This window comes from Balaenoptera physalus (genome assembly GCF_965194825.1).
Source record: "Balaenoptera physalus genome assembly, chromosome: 1".
Lineage (NCBI taxonomy): Eukaryota > Metazoa > Chordata > Mammalia > Artiodactyla > Balaenopteridae > Balaenoptera > Balaenoptera physalus.
This window is the reverse complement of record NC_138882.1, coordinates 6764565-6785900: the sequence shown is the minus strand read 5'-3', so window position 1 is coordinate 6785900 and position 21336 is coordinate 6764565. Positions and strand designations below refer to the sequence as shown.

Sequence of the window (21336 nt, the reverse complement as noted above, 5' to 3'; positions counted from 1 at the left end):
ATCAAGGAGCTTTGGCCAAAGGCCTCAGGAGAACCACATAAGCCCCGTTTGGACCTGCCATCAGAGCAACCCAACCGCAGACTGTTCTTATGCCAGTCAGGCAACTTCGTCCCAGAAGCTGACCTCACTTCTCCCCGTGCCTCCTCAGCCCTGAGGGACCAAAATCAGCTGGTGTCAAATAAGGGAGGAGGGGGAAAGAGGAGATAGCCCCCAAGATGATCCCCTGCCCCATGTGGTTCCAGGCCAAGAAAAAGCTAAAACTGGATAAGAATTTTAAATTTTTACATACTGATCATAATTTCTTAAGTACTAAACTGAGATTTGCATTGCGACTGAAAAGTCTAAAAAAGCTAAGATACCTGCCCAAGATTTCATCTGATGAGCATGGCTCATAAGGACAATGACTGAATTTGAAGGAGAAAGGTAGGAAAACTAAAGCCTTTTCCTACTTGCACTGAGTCAGGCCTACCTATTCAACAAACCATTTATAATTGATTTTAATTATGTGAAGCTCCTATCTTTTATTGTGCAGGTTAACATTACCATTTTTTTCATCAGTTTTTTCCATGACTCAGTTTCCAGAATGCTTAACATTTGGCTTACTCTTTCCCTACTGTGTTTTTACTTGTCATTGTACATCGTTCCTTGATGTCAATGATTCTGCACAGGAAAAGAGACTGATGTGACCAGAAGAAGACGGCAGGGTGGAGTTGGGGAGTGGGGTATGGGTACAGTTACCACTGGTCATACCGCAGGATCTTTCTACGAATACACAGCAAGATTAGCGTTAGTTTTCGTAGCTGTGGCACACTGGAAAGTTTAGTTCATAGTAAACCAAAAGCCTTTCTATCTCTAATGTCCCTCTTCATTTCCATTTATAACACACCAATTTGATTTTTATGATTTTTTCTCAAACCAGTAAAAGAGTCTCATGACTGGTATGTGACTTGGTTGGGTTCACTTCTGATTTATCTTCCATATTAAAGCCAGAGAGTTCTTTCTAAAATGCCAAATTTCCATTGCCATCATATTAACATCCAAACTCCTCATTACATCATATGAAGCTTCATAATTTGGACTCTGGCTACTGGTCTGGTTTGTACCTACTATATTCCTAGCCCACCTTGAATTTAGCTACAGATTCATCACATGTAGAACTGATTTTGATGCAGTTCTCTGAACACACTAGGCTATTTCATACTTTTACAACTTTGCTCACACACTTCTCCCTCTGCTTGGAATGTATCAGTCCCCATACCTTCACCACTAACTACCTGGATACATGTTTGTAACATTTTATAAAACTTATTTGTTTATATGACATTTGGACTCAATAAGCATGTTAATGAATAAATGAAACTTTCAAATATTTTATACATATTCTTCCCTTCTTGGTATAATTAATTTTTGAACTTAAACATTTATATTTCTTTCTATTGGATCCAAATGGAAACCCCTGAAAGAATATTATTGTTTAAAGCCTTCCTGGTGCAATTATAAGTAAGTTGTTAAACTTATGGCCACAAAGCTCAACAGAAATTTCTGGAAGAAAGCATTTCAAGAGTACTTGGCTATATACCAATCTTAGGTAATCTCATCTACGTGTCAACTTCAACATATCGTCAATAATAAACCAATGACTTCCAATGTAGTATCTCTAGCTCAGATCAATATTCTATCTGAGAATCTCTTTCAGATCTCCACTGCCTAATCCACTGCTTCACACAGATGCCTCAAAGGCACCTTGTGGGTAATATGTCTAAAAGTAAAATTTAAACAACAATGAAAACACAACAATCCAAAACCTATGGGATGCAGAAAAAGCATTTCTAAGATGGAAGTTTATAGCAATACAATCCTACCTCAAGAAACAAGAAAAATCTCAAATAAACAACCTATCCTTATACCTAAAGCAACTAGAGAAAGAAGAACAAACAAAACCCAAAGATGGTAGAAGGAAAGAAATCATAAAGATTGAAATAAATGAAATAGAGACGAAGAAAACAATAGCAAAGATCAGTGAAACTAAAAGCTGCCTCTTCAAGAAGATAAATGCAATTGATAAACCTTTAGCCAGACTCATCAAGAAAAAAAGGGAGAGCATTCAAATCAATAAAATTAGAAATGAAAAAAGAGAAGTTACAACAGACACCACAGAAATACAAAGGATCATAAGAGACTAACAAGCAACTCTATGCCAATAAAATAGACTACCTAAAAGTAAAATTTATGATGTTTGCCCTGACTGGTTCTCCAGTAACAGAAACCAAAAATTCTGGAGAAACTCTTTACACCTTCCTTTCACATGCTAAACGAGAATAATTCGTCAATAAGACTTCCTGATTCATATACGGATCTTGAGTCCTCTGGTTCTCATTCTAACGCTAATCTCACTCCAGCCTCCTAACCAGTCTCCTCCCCTTCCTTCTTGCCCCATTCCCATTCACCTCCCACAATGTTACCAGGAATACGATTCTAAGGCACATCTCATGTGCCAATCCCTACCCCTCACCCCACGCCACCCCCACTCACTTTGAAACTCTTGAACAATTCAGACACTTGCACAGCAAAACACAGATTCTATTACAACCTACAAGGCAACATATCATTTAGCTCTCCTTGACCTCTCCACTCGAATTTTAAAGATCATTCTTTCCAAAGACCTTCCACTCCTTATATATGCCAGGGCCTTGGCACGTGCTTTTTAAGAGACTTGGAGAATCTCCACCTTCCTTTCCAATTTCCCTTTGTCTAGTTAATTCGCACACATCTTTCAGCTCTTAACTCAAAATCTTTTGAGTGTTTTGAGGCTTTCCTTGCCCCCTCATTGCACACACACCAGACAAGGTCAGATTCCCACACTAGGTTTTTCGATCTTCATCAATATCCTTCTCATTCCTTTTTGCAGTTTGTTTTTATATATTTAATCAACATTTGAGTTTAATGTCATGAGGTCCAGGTGAGAGCATCTGTTTAGTTCAGGATTCTTTGCTCTGTTCCTAGCACAGTCCTTGACAGTCTGAAGCTCCTCAATAAAAACTAGAACTGCATTATGTCAAACACGCTCCTGTTGATTCATAGCTAATGTGTGTGTATGTTTGTGTATGTGTGTGTTGTAGCAAATAAGGAATTTCCCCCTGAGGACTAATTTTCGCAATCTAAAATTATACAGGGAGGCAATGTACTCATTGCTAAAAATAAGCGAACATATTTCGATTATATTCATTAGGTTTAATTCTAAGATCTCAGGTTGTCTGCTGAACGTTCATAAATTATCTCCCCTAAAATGAGCTGATGAAAAATAGATAGAAAAATTATCCAAAAGTTGCATTGGCTATTAGAGAGTCCCCATGGGCCTGCGTCATATAAATCCACATGATAAAAGTAATTATAGTGAAAAAAGAAAGCCTAAATCCGGAGAATGCCGCTACATAGAGAAGCATGAAATAAGATCCAAAAGGCAGGCACATGCCTTTCAAAATTAAGTTAAATACCTGTTTCACTTAATCTTATTTTCCTGAACGAGATGAAAGGCATTAGTCTTCTTCCAAAAGGTAACCTAAAGAAAAAAAAAGTTTCTAAAAAGTAGTTTTTTCTGTTCTAAGCGTGTAGAGCTCTCTGTGTTCCTCTTCTTATTGACAGAATTCAGTAAAATATAAATAAAACCTAATCTAACCATTCTATAACATTTGGTATGGATGTAACTTTCCTTAACCAATAAAAATGCAGGACAATAGGTGATTTTCTAAGATGTATCAGGCTTTTATTTTTATCATAAAAGAAAGTGCAAGTTTGGAACTATTACCTACGTAACTCTAAAAAGCACTTTAAAAATTATAAGACTTATGGTAATTTAGTTGTTGTTAGCCCAGGTTGGAACATGGGACTTTTAAAAAGCATTTTCTTCTATAATATTAAGAATACCTATATTTAAAATATTTAACCAAAAAGACTAATAACTTACTTTCCTTCAGTGAGTTTAAATTGTGGAGTAACCCTATGGCAGTCTTTTGTATTTCTGAATGTAAACTCAACAACATTCAGATTTACCATTTCCATAGCATGGTAAGTAGAATCACCAGGATCTAGGCGTCCTAGTCCAAATCCTTTGTTCTTTCCAGAAATAAGCCCATCATGATGTTAACATTTCAAAACTGTTGCTTTTTATAAAGCGATTACTGTATAGAAAAAAGAATTGTAGATTTAACCAAAGCCTTCTAGGTGTGCTGAACTTTTGTTTTCAGAGATTTGGAAATTACGCCAGGGTGTGTTTTTGTTTCCTTTTGAGTTAATGAATGTGTGTGTATAAATAGAGTTCTATTTTGAAAGCAGCTGATAAAGACATAGAGGGTATCTATCTGACAGAAGAATAAGAACTTCCCTCTTGGGCAATCCCTGCGACTCTTTTGACAAATAGCAATAAATAAACATGAACTGAATGATGATTTAACTTCAGACCTGCAATTCTGTATGACAGAGGACAAAATAAGTGGATATCAGGGATTTGTAAGTTATTATCTGCTAACCTCAACATACACTTTTAAGAGTTTTTGCTCATTTTGCTTTTATTCATTAGTCTTTTGATTTTAAAAACACTATCGTCTCCATGATAGTTTAAACTTTTTTAATTGTTAAGAATTAAGTCATGCTTATTTTAGAAAGTCTAATTTTAAGAACTATAAAGTACTTACAAATAAAGTATTAAATTTATTTTTAAATATCGAATATAAACATATATGTTGTATGTGTAAATATATACATTATCTGTATATATATGCAGATGTAAACAAATATGAGAAAATTGTATGTTGATTTGCTATTGATATTTCAGAACTAGAATTATCAAAGAGCAATATTAGAAATGGATTTCATTACTAATACAATATCCATTTCTGCATACCTGTCTATAATTTTTCTTAAAAGTCTAATTTGAGAGAAGGACCTCATTTGAAGTTCTGCTGTATGGATTTGCCTTATATATATGCCATAAATAGTTATCAATTATTTAATTTTTTCATTCCAAAAAATGTATCCAACAGTTTATTGAAAAGGTCAGAAGAGTTCAAGAGTTTGACTGAATATATGAAAGGAAAAGAAGGTAATTAACAGCAACCTATCCTTCCAATGTCACCTAACTCCTTTTTATCTTTTGTGTTGTAACACACAGGACTCATTTACCATGAACCTCTCCTCCATCTAGACATTAATGTTTATGAAGGTCAGAATGAAAATATTATATGTCATCTAGCTCTACCTGCTAGGTCTTTGCTCTCATTTTATAAATGGCAGGAATTAATTGATTACAAATGTCAGCACCATATAATTACAATGGAAAACTATAATTCCATCTTGAATCTCTTCGTGCTTTTTAAATGACTATTATTAGCAAAGCACCAAAGTTAATTTCATATTACTTTTTAGTTAGAATTTGGAGCACATACATTCACCAATGCAGATTAATATTTTGGCCGGTTTATGCATTTGTACATAGTCTTGTACTAGCGGAAGAGATTTCATTAAATTACAAAAAAACACCCACATGCTTAATTTTTTTAGTATGTCACTTTTTGCATATCATATTCAACATTTATCACATACTTGAATACTAAAGACCTTAGAAGATAACATCTTGGCTGTTAATTTACTTGATTTTTATTTTATTCTTCTAGGTATCCAAAATCCAGATTTGTCAATCAGTACATATTTATAGAGCACCTATTCTGACAAGAAGATATACTAATAAGCCATTAAAAGATCCCTCCTCAACATCTCATTCTATACTGTCCATCACCAAGCTAGTACTTTCTAAGTAATTTAGGATTAAGTGACCAGCTATGTGCAAGATCTTTCAGCTTCCTCCTCTAACTTCAAAATATTCCTTCAGGCACCATTTTCCGTCTCCTGTGCTCTCAGAAAAGAACAGAATGTATCCAAAGCTAATTAGTAGTCCTCAACTTCCTGTTCTAGCTTATTCTTACTTTTTATAAACCTTGCTTCATCCGTCATTTTTTCCTGTCCCCTCTACTTGCTCTCTTTAAAAGATGCAGATTTTTATCATTGTGAGGCAATCTTCCACCTCATTATATTGCCTCTAGGGAGCTCCTGTACCAGTCAATCAACATTCTTCATTTGACAATTTTACTCTTAATTGTACTCCATTGAAATTGGGCTCTTAAGGGTGAATAACAAATGATCTCCCAAATTGTAAAGCCAAAGGCCTTTCTCAAGCTTCTTAATAAACTTTCCAAGGTCCCCATGCTTTCATTTAACACTTTTCTTCCCTAGACATTTCTAACATCCTATTTTTCTCATAAATATTAAATCAATCCATTTGTATTTTTTTTGGAAGGCACTCACTCTTTTCTTTCTACACTTTCTAATTCATCAATCTCACCTTATTAGACATTGGCCTTATGTTCTTTAGGCGGAGTTAATGAGAATTTTAAAAAGGAAGCCAGCGGATAAAGTGAGAGAGTTTGTAAAGACTTCTTGCCCTAAATATAGGATTAAAAAGTAGTCTAGGGAGTGTTATCTTCAAAACCTTACATTATGAAGTGAGAAAGAAATTTATATGGTAGATAAGAATCCCCCCAAAACAGAACCTTGGGTGCACTTGTTGACATCGTACAGGCAGAAACTGCGAACTGGAAATCCATGATGACTATGACAAGCATTCTGATGACTTTCCACGCTTCTCACCTATTCCTCTGTCTGCGCTCATTGCTCGGTTCTTCCGATGGCCACACTATAAGCATCTTCATTAACGTGGGCCTTCTCTTCTCCACTGGTTACTATCCCATCCTTAATGGACTTGCATGCTTCCTTCATCATCTCTATGGAAATGACTGCCAATTCTTAATAAATCTCTCCTGCAAATCCCAGATCCTCCTTTTCAATTGCCTGCATGTCACAGCTATTTGTCCAAAAATACCTCAGATTCATCATTTCCAAAACCATTTTCATTATTCCACCTATCTCGACCCCAGTCTGATTTTTTTCTTGATGTAACTTTTCTTGGTTTTACTGCCTTGTTCCCAGTCATTTGGATTTAGGAAATCTTAAAATGATTTTTGACATTTTCTTCTCCTCATCTATTTCAACTAATCAGTTGATGATTTCTTTAGTTTCTACCTTCATGACGTATCTTGCATTGAGTGTATTCCCTTCACCCAGCCAAAGCTCACTCGAAGTTTTCCTTTCATACTGCAAATGCGTCTTAACTGAGCATGTGGTTTTCAGTGCCATGTCTCTTTGACCTGTGCTGCACAGATGTCCTGAACTAATACTCCTAAAACTTAGTTACAATTATAGAACTCTCCTGTTCAACATCCTGCATCAACTCCCCACTGTAAGTTGCCGTACAAGACCCTCACTATATTGTCCCATCTTTTTCCACCAATATTTTCCCACATATGCCATACTCTGCCCAAGCCTAAATACTTATTCATTCTTCCAATTTTATATGCACATTCCTTCTTTTACGCCTTTGCTGATTCTATAGATCCCTGTTGTTCTGCCTTTTCATCTTTCTTTAGTGAAGTTACTGATTCAAGGATTCTGCTTAAATCAGTCTTTTCACCCCATACGACCTCTCTCTATGAAGCCCCACAGGACTTTATTTGCACCTCATAGGAAGTACCTATTATTCAGCCTTGTATTATTGTTGTCTGTATAATTTTCTCCTGCCCACCCCCCTTTCTAGATCGTAAATTCATTGAGAAAAAAACATGCACAGTGTGGTGCTCTTCATCAAATAAGAACTTAATAAACATTTGTTAAATTCGGTTAGCCAAGCAAACCGTCGCCAAAACTGAAGGGAATTCATGAAAATAATTCCTAACAGACGTGTTTTTCTCCCTCAGTGTTTCCTGTACAGATCAGGAGAAGAGGTGGAGAACAATAAAAAGACAAACCATGCCATTTGCTTGTCTCATATGAGCATGCACGTAATGGGCAAATTAGCCCATGGGGATTAGTGAAGTATGTTTAAGCCACCAAGGAAAACATTACCATGTTACCACAGCTTTTTATCACATACTGGAGAGGTTCAAAAGAGTTAAAGGGGTTTAAGAAGAGCTTGCTTTATCCCCAGAGTACGAATTATAAATAGAGGAATACGGGGTCAATGCTAGTAATGTGTTCTACCAGCAGAAAACTTCTAATTAAAATAACTTACCTTATAACTGAGATAACCAAGTAGTATTGTTTCAAAGAGACTTATCAATGCCACTGAAACCTAAAATATAAATTATACCTTAATGAGAAAATACAACAAAATCAAAATATATATTCTGATTACAATACTTTTAACTTTATATATATGTGCATATATGTGTGTATATGCATATATATTTATATATATATATATATATATATATATATATGATATAGGAGGTGCTATGTGGCACTTTAATTTCTATATACAGGTGGTAGGCAGCAGGCTGTCCCAGTCACTACAGCTTAGTTTTTACCATTTCTAATACTCCTCAATAAGTCTTTTTTAAGTTTATTACCACAAATGTAAATGTGGGATTAGAACAGTCAGACGGCTGGAATCTTCACCATATGTAAAGAATAGGTTTTGTTTGTGTGTGTATTCTTAATACACACAATCACACACAACTGTCCCACCACAAATAATGCTCTCCCCCAGCCACACCACCACCATCTCAGTACACCCAGCAAAAATGGCAGTTCCCTTCAGAAAATAAAAGAATACAAGCTTGGAGTTGAAGGGTACTTTCCATCCTATCACCCACCTCAAACAAAATGAAACATCCTCAAACACTAAACAAAATAGTCCATGTCAGCACTTCAAGATACTTTCAGATTTTATTTGAATGGACTTCACAGCCAATTCCCCTTCTGCCACTGGACATGGGTATCCTGCAGCCCCCTAGACAAGCTTCCACTTTTCTCTCTATTCTCTACTCTGTATACAGTTTCCTCTGCTCAGCTACCAAACAGCTATGATTGCAATAGAAAAAGTAACCAGTAAAGACATCCAAATTATTTTGTGTTAAAGACCCTAAGCACTTCAGGAGACAGGAATATAATCAAAATAAGCAAGCATCAACATGAAATAACTGAGATAACAAATATATTTGTTCGTAGATTTGTGAGGGTAAAGTCAATCTGCATGAGAAAGGCAGATACCCTAGAGTTTTAGATTCTGCCTCCTGTTGGAATGAAAACTTTGATTTCGGTGAATATTAAAATATAAGGACAATTTAAAAACATATGAATGCATGACAATCTAAGTAAAATAAGTCCAGAAGTACATACAGTAGACAGACATTAAAATAGAAATTTTTCACTTTTTCAATTTTCTCCACAAATTCTCTAAATCATAATCTCTTACTTTTCTAGAGGTACACATTGTTAGATGATCTCGAGACCATTTTTAGCATGAATTACCCAAAATCCTATGTGAAAATGAGTGTTTTTATTATTTTAGAAGATCACTAACAGATAAAAGCAATTTGAACAGATCAAAATATATTTCAAGGCCATATATAACTATTCATAAAAATATTAACTTACTTTACAAGTGTGTACGGCACTGCAATGAAAGTCAGTATCAAAAAACAGAAAACACAACTTGACTTCAATAAAATACAAAATATGCAGACACAGTAAAAACTTGATTCATAGTTATAATCACAATGCATACATAATTGAAGTAATTCATTGTCACATATAAAATGTACAGACCTCACAATCATCCTGACTTTAAAAGACAACCCAAACATTTGATTTTAAAGTATTTTAAAGGTTGTTTATACACAGTGAGACTTAAGAGTCCTTCCATTCCTTCTAGACTCAACTGTCTTCCAATCTCTAATGTTTTTAATCTTAGAGACTCTCCTCTTTGAATAATTTTTGCTTTCGAAAAACAACAGAAACTAAAAAGTATCTGCAGGAAAGAGACAGGAGTAGAGGAGATGGGAAGTTGTAAAAAGTTGGCCTGGCATGAAATTCAACAAAAAAAGGAACAAAGAGAGATCCAGAGGACTCCAGGGAACATCACAACAACGTAGTTCAGACACACTGTGCTCCACACGTTTCCTTACTCCTTCTTCAGGACTCCTTTTATGCCAGGGCACACTTTTTGTTTTATTTACAAAATTATCTGCTTAGGGACCAAGCTCTTCCTGTTGGTAATACGAACTGTTTGTTCATTTGTTTATTCATTTAACAATTATTTATTGAGATTCCACCATGTTCCCAACATTGAGCACATAAGGTAAAAAATGCAAACATGGTTATGGGCTTTTGATTAATTTTTCAAAGATGATATAACCTAAGACTTTAGGAATGCCTAAAGTAGTTTGGGGAACTTGTTGTGCCTTCAAACAAGGTTGGGTTTACGTTACTTTCCTTCAGATCCTCAAAAGCTTTCTGAAGTCTAAACCTGATCATGAGGAAATTCTCAAAAGGTAGAATGGAGGGCTCACATAAACGTGAAGAAAGGAATAAAAATTTTAATATGCACATCAAGATTAATTAAACAAACCAAAACTCATTTTTAATGTCAAAACTTTTCTCCCCAGTAGTATTGCTCAGTAAAATATGAATAAATCCAGAAATATAGGAATAAAACAAAATTGTACATAACCTGTAAGCCCCATAAAGGTAGACTTCTGTTCACCCAAAAGATATGAGACCTATGAAAAGAATGATAAGACATTAGTTTTTTTTTTTAATGAAAAAAGCATTCATTTTCACATTTTGACTAAAGTTGGAAATATTTAAATGTTGTCAGCATAAAAAAACAATAAAATACCACAATTAAAATTAGAAAAAAATCTTATATTGCTTCAATTTTCTTTTTGGTAATACTTGTTTCTGTTCCAGGAAAAAAAAACCCTTTTTAATTTTGTTTTCGGTCTCATGTTAATCATGTAAGAAAAGACAATGGGCCCTTATTTAAGGAGTGAGGATGGCAAGGTAGAAAAACTCAAACCACCTGCTAATCAACTCTCCATTGAAAAGCCACTTAAGGATCTTCTATAAACTCTAGGACTCTGTTGTTTTTAACACAATATATCGGCAACGCACATTGAACAGTCGAAATAATCAGAAGAAAGTCAGTGACTCAGATTGCAGAGCACATTTATATTCAGATTTGAATTTTTATAAAATATTTAATATATCACCCAAAAACCTGTGACTGAGGTTAGCATAAAACATTATGCAGGACAAGGAGTAACTGTCCTTAAACGTCTCTTTAAAATCCTATTATCTCTGATGTTAAAAATTGTTTATAGTCTGCAAAGAACACCATACATTCTAATGTCCTACTAGTTATAATTTCTCACTGTTTATACTTCACCCTTATCTACATCATTTGGTGTACAGTTGATTCAAACACTAGTCATTCACAGCAATACACTCTACTTAGGAAAAGATGAAAATAGCTGTATTACACTGCCCAAAATATGCAAATAAAAAACATACAAAGCAGAACAAAGCCTACTCACTAGAGTTATGAAGTATTCGAGGAATCCCATAAAAGACTGTGTATTTTTAAATCTTTGAATCATTTTCTTTTTCATAATATGTTAAACAAAAATAAAGGGCAATAAACTCTTTAAAATTCGTGTTTTAAAGAGAATTGCATGGGCTTTTCTGGTGGTGCAGTGGTTGAGAATCTGCCTGCCAATGCACGAGACACGGGTTTGAGCCCTGGTCTGGGAAGATCCCACATACCGCAGAGCAACTAGGCCCGCGTGCCACAGCTACTGAGCCTGCGCGTCTGGAGCCTGTGCTCCACAACGAGAGAAGCCACGACAATGAGAAGCCCGCGCACCGCGATGAAGAGTAGCCCCCACTCGCCGCAACTAGAGAAAGCCTGCGCACAGAAATGAAGACCCAACAAAGCCAAGAAAATAAATAAATAAATTTATAAAAAAAAAAAAAGAAAAAAAAAGAGAATTGCAAACCTTAGAAAACTATTCAAAGAAATTAATTAATTAATTAAAGCATATTAGACTAAAGTACTCTTTGTGATTGCAGAATGTAACATCTACCTGGGTGATTAACATCTTCAGTTGCTCCAAACCAAACCTGTGACCTTTCTCACCAAAACAGGGCCTCTCAGGTTTTCACATCTCAGTAAATGGAACCAAATTCCATTGTGTTTGGTTAGCCCAAGACTTAAGCATCATCTTAGATGCTTTCCTCTCCTCTATTTGTAAATACTTAATACATGAGTCACCAAACCTTTTCAATTCTTCCCACCAAATATCTGTAGAATGTATCTACCTCTCTTCATCTCCACTACCACAGCCACCTTAACCTAAATTATCATTTTTTTGCAACTGGACTCTTGCAAAAGCCTATAACTGGAACCCTACACCTCCTTTTGCCTTCTACAGTTTTTCTCCAAATTACAACTACAGAGATTCTTTCTAAATGCATGTCATCACATCACTCCACTGTGTATTTTTTTAAAGCATTTCTTTTTTAAAAAAAATAGTTATGTATTTGTTTTTGGCTGCTTTGGGTCTTAGTTGCAGCATAAGGGACTGAACCCACATCCCCTGCATTGGAAGGCAGATTCTTAACCACTGGACCACCAGGGAAGTCCCTCCACTTTTGTCAAGATAAGGACCAAAACTCTTGACCTGGCATTCTTAGACTTAGTCAACTGTGACATGCTCCTTGCTGTCACAGCCCTTTTCACATGTTCTTCCCTCATCCGAGAGCTCTCAGCTCAACCCTCTCTCAGGGAAACCTTCCTGAAGGCTTCCCCTTGATCAATGTAGCCAATGAATCTCTTAGGCCATGTCACTCACCATACCTCCCCTGCCACTCATCTCGGTTGTAACCTTGTATTTGTTTGTAAATGTATTTCTTTAATAGTTGACGCCTCACTAAACTGCAAGTCCCACAAGATGACGTAGTATGTCTATTTCACCCACCATTATGGTCCTAATGTCTTCCCAAGTACATGCCTATAGTAGGCTAGGCATTCAATACAAACAAATGGATGGTGCCAGTAAAGGCAAATTGTGAGTGATGAACTCAGCAACACTGTCATTTCCAGAACACATCTCACATATGTGCTCAGTAACATTTGAGAAATCAGGCCGAAATACGGTATGCAGGAGCGAAGAGGGATAATATATATGTTTTTTTGCAGATAGAAATGGTGTGCTACAAAAACTATGAAATAATTAAGGAGATAGCAATCTCTGTAAAATCATAAAATAAATTGCAAATAAGATGTTTGAGAACATTTTCAAAAAGAGATTGGTAATTCGCATAGATTTACTAAAAGCTAGTTATCAAACTAATGGCATTTTCTTTGATCTGACGTTGTTTTAATAGGTCTTGAAAAATCAGATACTTAAATTTAAATAAGACTTTGAAAAAAAAGATTTTTTTGGACAAGACTGTGCCATGTGGAATAAGTTTCATGATCCTTAAAAAAAGTTTCTACAAGACTGTAATATGTAAATTTTGATAAAAAGTGAGATCTCCAATGGAAAGTCATCTTTTACATCCATTTACCAGGCACTAAACTGAATAAATGCATAGAAGGAAAATGTACACATTCTAATAAAAAGGTAGTGCCTAAACTCTCCTGCATAAAATAAATTTATCAAGAAAAAATGTGGGATCTGATCTGCACAGTCCTAGAGAACCATCAAAACAAACAAGAGTGGAAACTGAAACTAGCAGACAGACTAATTCCAAACGAGGCTTCAATCCCATTGACAAAAAAGCACTTGGAGGAAAGAAATCCTGTACAGAAATATTTATTGCAATATTATTTATAGCAGGAAAGTAACTGGAATCTACCCGACCAACAAAAAGAGAATAGTGGTAAGTAGGTTCCTTATCATTAACAACAGCAAAAATACCATCCATGAGAAAAAAGTCACTGATAAAAATGATGTAGATAATATTGTCATAATTGCATCAGTGTGAGTGTGTTACACATATATGTGTATAGATAGAATTTACAAAAGATTGGTGGTCAAAATACTAAAAATACTTACTTCTAGGTATTGAGATTTTAGGGAACTTTTACTTCCGTTTCCTTGCCCTATGTATTTATAGTGCAATAATCATGAACCATTTATAAAGTCATAAAAATAAAATACATTTCACTTTTTAAAATTATAACAATAAAATAACAAAAGCAAACATAAGAATGAAATTTATATTACTCAGTTTTTCTAAATTAAAGTAGGCCTATAGATAAAATCATGTTGAAGCATCACTATGAAAACTGGAAGAACCATATCAAACAATGGAAATAACGAAGTTAAATATGGAAAATTAATAATAGGCAGCCCCAGCCACTCTTCACAGCGCGCTTATTTATGGTGAATAAATACCTCTCCTAAAGGTAAGAAAAGAGCTGCTGAAAATGTCAGAACTGCTTTGGCCACAGAGGTGGAGGTCAGGCGGTGAATATGTTGACCAGAAGAATCAAGCACCTGGTAAACATGCGAAAGTAACAGGGTCACCACATGGGGCAGAATTCATATGAAAGACTTGTGGGTCACAGCTCAAGGTGAACTCGGGTTGCCAGAGCTCCAAACACAGAAGGCAAGCTAGTATTGTATTAACGAAAGTGTAAGATCCTAAACCAGGGAGGAAAATTATGACACTCGCCTAACCATAACAAACACTAAGCAATGAGTACTACCTGTGGTTCTAGGTCCACATTTTTAAAGACAGACAAAATTTAGCATGTGACCAGGATACTGAAGCATAGTAGAGCCTTGACAATATATTATGAACATTTTCCAATAGCCAAATCCTTTCAAAACCCAGGTATACTTCACACCAACTGTCGGGGTGTGGAGGAGAGAACTAAATGTTGAGTCTTTGAGAGAATGGAAGTTAAGAGCCTTTCCATCTGACACACATGGGCTGAGGCAGAAGTGGCTTTCCGTCTATCAACACTCGTTCTCCCCTTCCACGGTACAGAGCTGGGTGCAAAAAGCGACTCTTCATCTAAAGGTCACATTTCTCAGGCTTTGTGTCAAGGTATGACATGTGACCGATTCTCAGATGAGATCTGAGTATGAAATACAAGTGTAATGCTCCTCATTTGTCGGCCAATAACTTTAACAAGTGTATGTGCCTTCTCCATGCTCTCTTCATCTTTCTGAAAGCTGACTGTGAAGGATTCTAGGGTCTTAGGACAGCACACAGCCACAGAATGAAAGTGGCTTGCATATATAATATTGAACTTACCATGTTGTGTGTGTGTGTGTGTGTGTGTGTGTGTGTGTCACCATGTGGAGAAGTATATTAAGAGCACCAGCATTAGACTCTAGTAAACAAAGAAATTCTTTTGAATTTTTGAGTTTACATGTTCCAATACTTGGAGATGCTTTAATCTATACTATAACCAATGTATATGAGAGAAGAAAAGGTCTACATTATGATATTCAATCTTATTGGTCATCAGATATTTAAAAATACTGTGAAAATTATATTTCTTCTTTTAATATTTGTTACCCTAAAGAAGAAACACTCTTTAAAATTGGAATGTCATCTCAACACACTTGTTGCTCTATTAGGCACTGATTTTAAATGCAAATCCAAGTACCATAAAATATAAGCACATTTACATGCTTCTTACTTTTGTCTTTATCATTGGATGTTGAAAATTAATCATCACTTCAACAACTTTTAAAGTGGGAAAGGATGCGTGAGTCTTGACCCATTGAAGAACCACCATAAGCATCAGCAGGCAATGAGTCAATGTTGATGATTCAACTCTCAATGAAATTCATAAACTACATGCTGGATGTGTTTCCTTTGCTAATGCCTTTAAATCATTTACTACAAACTGTGTGTACATGAGAGCTTGTCATTTGCATAATTCCATACATTAAGAGTAAAATTCTTTTCATATCCTTCAGTTTGTCCACACCTGCAACATTTTCATATCAGTTTTGACTCCTGGGACTTAAAAATAAAGCAAAGCGGAACAAAATACCTTCAGCTTTATTATGTCAGAAGCTCTAATTAAATAAATCTCTTTGCCGAATTAGCCTGATTATTTTAAAATAGAGCCTGTGCCCATAAGGGCCACTGCTGTTTTTCATTAACCAATATTACACTGACAATGGGAACTAAACAGAACATTGTATTCAAAATGGAGCCCTGAATTTTTTTGTTATATTTTTTCGTTGCAGTAATCTGATTTTTCAAATGTATATCCTCTGTAATTACAGTTGAATATTCTTACCAATATGGCACAGAAGTTAATTATGGGAAACTTTGTTCCTCTTAATGTTTTCAAATAATATTATCTCACTTTGCTATCACCTGCCAATGCCCTTTTACTGTTAGAAGGATTCTATCATGCCTCATTTTATGATTCCCAGGTCTCTCTAAAGTACATTTTATTTATAAATCACCAAGTTTTAAAAACAATGCTGGGGCTTCCCTGGTGGCGCAGTGGTTGAGAATCTGCCTGCCAATGCAGGGCACACGGGTTCGAGCCCTGGTCTGGGAGGATCCCACATGCCGCGGAGCAACTAAGCCCATGAGCCACAACTACTGAGCCTGCGCGTCTGGAGCCTGTGCTCCGCAACAAGAGAGGCCACGATAGTGAGAGGCCCACGCACCGCGATGAAGAGTAGCCCCCGTCTGCCGCAACTAGAGAAAGCCCTCGCACAGAAACGAAGACCCAACACAGCCAAAAATAAGTAAATAAAAAATAAAAATAAAGTAATTCCTTTTTAAAAAGAAAAAAAAACAATGCTGGAGGGTTTTTGGAAGGGTTTGAAATGTGATCCATTTTTAATAACACATAGACAGAAAATGTAATAAACGTAATATTCACTGACATCTCTAGGCAGTGGTCTTCAATCATCTGGATTGTGCAACACTATCAGTAAAACCATTGAGCATAATTCCATTAATTCAGCAACACTCACTGACCCACCAAGTCCTATGCTAAGTATGAAAGCTACAAAGGCAAATACAACATGGCCCTTGACCTCGGTGAATGTATAGAGAGAAGAGAGAAGTAAATAGTGAAATCAAGGGCAACATGTTAACTGTGGTGACAGAAATATGTGGGGGACACTCGGAGAATCCCCAGAAACCACTCCTAACCCAGTGGCACTGGGTTATAGGGCATGATGTCAAGTGAGAGTGTCAGATTAAGTTTTATCCAATAAATTGTGGTCCTGAAGGTCCAAGGGTCCTGAGGTAAGTTGAAAAAGAGTGAATGGGGAGGGACAGGAGTGGAAATCATAGGCCCAAGAACTGGGAGCAAATGTTCAAAGGCCCAGAGACAGTGGAGAGCAGAGTATAGGTAAGTAGCTTCAAGTAGGTCAGCATGGCCGGACTAAGAGGCTGGTGAGGTGAAGTAAACAAAGGACCTTCATTTACCCATGCTCACCCATTACTCAGTCAATACTCACGTGTTTAATAAGTACTAGTGCCATATCGTGCCAGGCTCTTTGGATTCAGACAACAATCTGTGCCCTCATGAAATATCTATTGCAATCTACATGGAACACACAGAAAACAAAATAAACAAGTAACAGACATACCCTATGCCAAAGAGATAAAGGCAATGGAGAAAAATGTAAAAAGAAAGGGAAAAAGAGTATTCAAGAGAGTCTTGTGAGGTGAATACAACTTTAAACAGGATGTTTGGGTAAGGCTTCACTAAAAATTTGATTTTGAGTAAAGATCTGAGGAAACGTGCCAGAGTTACCTGATGGAACTCCAGACAGAGGGAACAGCAGGTATGAAGGCCCTGAGCTGGCAGGGTGTCTGGTGTGACCCAGGAGCAGAGAAGAGGCCAATGTGACTGGAGCAAAATGGGTGGGTGGGTGGGGGGGTGGGTAACAAGGAGGGAGATGCAGGGAAAATGGGGGTTCTTACAGCCATGGCAGGTACTTCGGCATTCAGAGCACAGCTATGCCAAGATCTGACTTATACTTTAAAGGAATACTGGCTGCTTCACTAAGAATAAACCAAAAGGGAGAAAAGGCAGAATTAGCAGGACTAATTAGGAAGGGTACTGCCGTAATCCAGATGAGAGAAGATGGCTTGGCCAGGATGGTAGCATTGAGAAGTGATCGTATGCTGAACTGTCTTGAAGGTAGAAATGATGGGACTTTCTGCGCATTTTGCACATGCTGCAGAATGTGAGGAAAAAAGAGAAGTGAAGACTTACTGACTCCAAAACATTTGGCCTGAACAACTGTTCAGATGAAGTTGCTATCAGCCGAAATGTAGGAGGCTGTGGGTTGAGCAGGGTTTGGGGAAGGATGGGGTTGCCATTCACTGAGATGTAGAAAAGCACAAAAGTCGACTGGAGCATGGCAAGTTTGCAATGCCTATTTGACCTCCAAGTAGAGAAGGTGAACGTGTAGTTAGAATTTGGGGGATGGCAGGGAGGTGCTGGCTTCCTGCAGCCAACAAGTTAATCAGGGATAAAAAAAATTACTGCTGAGGTTCTCAAAGTGGAGGGCAAATAGGAGAGAACTTCTGCTTCTTTATATGTAAGGTGGGAATAATAACATTAAGTGTGTATTGAAGGAAATACCATATATCAAACAACTAGCCCAAAGCCAGAAGATATAAGAACTCTAAAATATAAAACCTTTTAAAGGGCTGAAAATTTCCTGAGGGTAGTTAATGGTCCTTTTCGTAGCTATGTCTTCATTTACAGCAATATGAATACATGTTAAGTATTCAAAACAGATATAGTGAAATATCCATAATTATATTCACTGAATAAATTATATCATAAAGAATTATCATGTAAATTATTACACAATGAAGTTGCACTTGTTAACCTTTATCTCCAAACCCTTTAACACATATGAAAACATTTTCACTATCTAAACAAGCTGAAGAGTAACCAATTCATTTAAATGCATATTATGACTTCATTTTCCACTTAACTTTGATCTTTTTTTTTTCTTTACTTTTCTTAGGGCGAACCTCCACATGAAAAAATAATTGTACAGAAGTTAGACATCAAATTCGTTTTCTGCTTTGAAAATTATTTTCAATTTAGTAGGTTGGACAGAGACCCACAGTGGCTTTGAGATAATAATTATTTAGGCCATTACACACCCAGTCCCCTTCCCTACTGCTTCTAGCAAAAGACAGAAACTAAAAGGAAAACCCATAAATGAATAGAAATGCAATTTAATAAAAGCAACATGATAACGAAGGGAAAAGTAAGTTAAAATAAATCAATGTCATTTAACCCAAATTAGATAAAGAACTACACAAGCTAAATCTGAGACTTGAATCAGGCATCCCAATAAATGCTGATATGTTTCTATTCAAGAATAAATAACCAGTTTTGTTGTTGTTTTGTTTTTTTTGTTTTAAGATTCCACATGTGAGATCATACAGTATTAATCTTTTTCTGCCTGACTTATTTCACTTAGAATAATGCCCTCAAGGAACCTTAAAAAATAGTAATGTCTAGACTATAACTGAAAATACTTACAAAACTGGTATACAATATAGTAAACCTTTTTGGAGTATATGTGAATCAAGAACAGAAAAGTATTTGGGTCTTTAAAGAGACTGATTCATTTCAAACAATTAAATAGAGTACTTTGACTAGCAATAAAAATTGTATGGGTAGGTGTCAAGTATTAGCATTAGACAAATAGATAAACAAAATAAGAGATGTTTTCAAAGAAACTACAAATATTACATTGATGTATTAACTGAAAACCAGATCGATTTAATTGTGACAAACACCTAAAATGTCCTTGAAGAAATAAATTCTACACAACATTCTTTAAAATTATACTGCAATTCAGGAGGTGATTCAGAATGGCAGTGTAGAAAGATCCTGAACACATCTCCTCCCACGGACACACCCAATCTATTGCTACATATGGATCAATTCCCTCTGAAAAAGACCTGAAAACTAGCAGAAGAGTTCCTCCGCAACAAGGGATAAAAGGGCCACAATGAGACACGTAGGAGAGGCAGAGATCCAGTCTCACCAAAAACCTCACCTCTGATGCAGTTGACCCATGGACGGGAGGAATCTCACGATACAGAGCTTCTCCCTGAGAAGCGGGGAGTCTGTGCCCCACACAGACACCCAACCCTTGGGACCTGGAGAAATGAGGCCAGAAAACCACCAGCTTTGAACACCAGTAGGACTTAGGTTCAGGAGACCCAAAAGGCTGTGGGGTGCTAGAAGTCTGCTCTTAAAGGGCTCACACGCAGACTAACGCACCCTAAGACTCAGAGAAAAGGCAGCAGTTTGAAAAGCACCTAGACCACATATGCAGGAGATTCATTAGCCAATCTTACAGCAACTGCCAAGGGCACCGGGGTCTCTTTGGACATCATCAGGAAACAGAGGCACCGGTGGGTGCCATTTTCGTGTTCCCTCTCTTTGCTAGGATCACCCACACTGTCTTGTGGCCCCAGTGAAGCCCGCAGGTGCAGACCGTCACTACAGGTGATGCTCCTTGAGTACCCGGCCCTGGTGGCCAGGGAGGCCTGCATTTCTGGGCCTCAGGAGACTGAAACAATTAGGCATCACAGCTCTCGGCAGGCTACCACCCCCATGACATAGCAGACTGAAACACACCCCCAGTTTTCCACTAAAAAAGGCCTATTTTCTTGTCCTAGAGCCTCAGTGCAAGGAATAGCTTCAGGCTTTCCACATATCTAGAAGTTACAGAGGAGCTCTCAGGGAACCTAGGCTAGGGGAATGCCATCTTTGCACCCTCCCAGGCCTTGCTACAGCTCACCAGTACCTCCCAGAAAAGAGCATATACACTCGTCTACAGCCCTGACTTTTGCAACTGTCACCTCCAAATTACCTGGTTTGGAGGTCAGTAAAGATAACAACAGTGGTCCCACCAGACTATATATATTTGCATACTTTAAAGCTGCTGCCTGAGAGTCTGGCTTCAAATCAGTCTGAAACTAGGGGCTGACTGAGATCCCTACCTTTGAACACTGATAGGGCTTAGCACAACCTCAAAAACTGGAACTTATCAAGAATAAACCACACTGCTTAAACAATCACAAAGATTTGGGAGACCACCAAGAGCTAGGGCAAGGTCAAACAATAATGTTCACTGCTTACACAATAGAACTCCTTCGAGACTGGGTGAGGGATCCTCTTTTGCCTAATACATAGAAACACAGAGAGACAAGCAAAATGAGGAAACCGAGGAAGATGTTTCAAAAGAAAGAGCAAGATTAAATTTTTTTAAAAAAATCCTTAATGAAATGGAGATAAGTAATTTACCTGATATAGAGTTCAAAATAATGGTCATAAAAATGCTCACCAAACTTGAGAGAAGAACAGATGAATACAGTGAGGACTTCAACAAAGAGATA

The 21336-nt window shown here is 36.8% G+C and overlaps 1 protein-coding gene across 5 annotated transcripts in view; it reads right to left on the bottom strand.

Annotated features, from left to right (window-relative positions):
* KCNT2 (potassium sodium-activated channel subfamily T member 2) overlaps nt 1-21336 on the bottom strand; it is a 373164-nt gene that overhangs the window by 229126 nt on the left and 122702 nt on the right. For all 5 annotated transcript variants that reach the window (XM_082425465.1, XM_082425468.1, XM_082425469.1 and 2 more), the window contains 2 exons: nt 10619-10667; nt 8177-8236 (listed from right to left, as the gene is read on the bottom strand). In XM_082425465.1, the coding sequence (XP_082281591.1) occupies nt 8177-8236; nt 10619-10667 (109 nt within the window). The remainder of the gene's footprint in view (nt 1-8176; nt 8237-10618; nt 10668-21336) is intronic.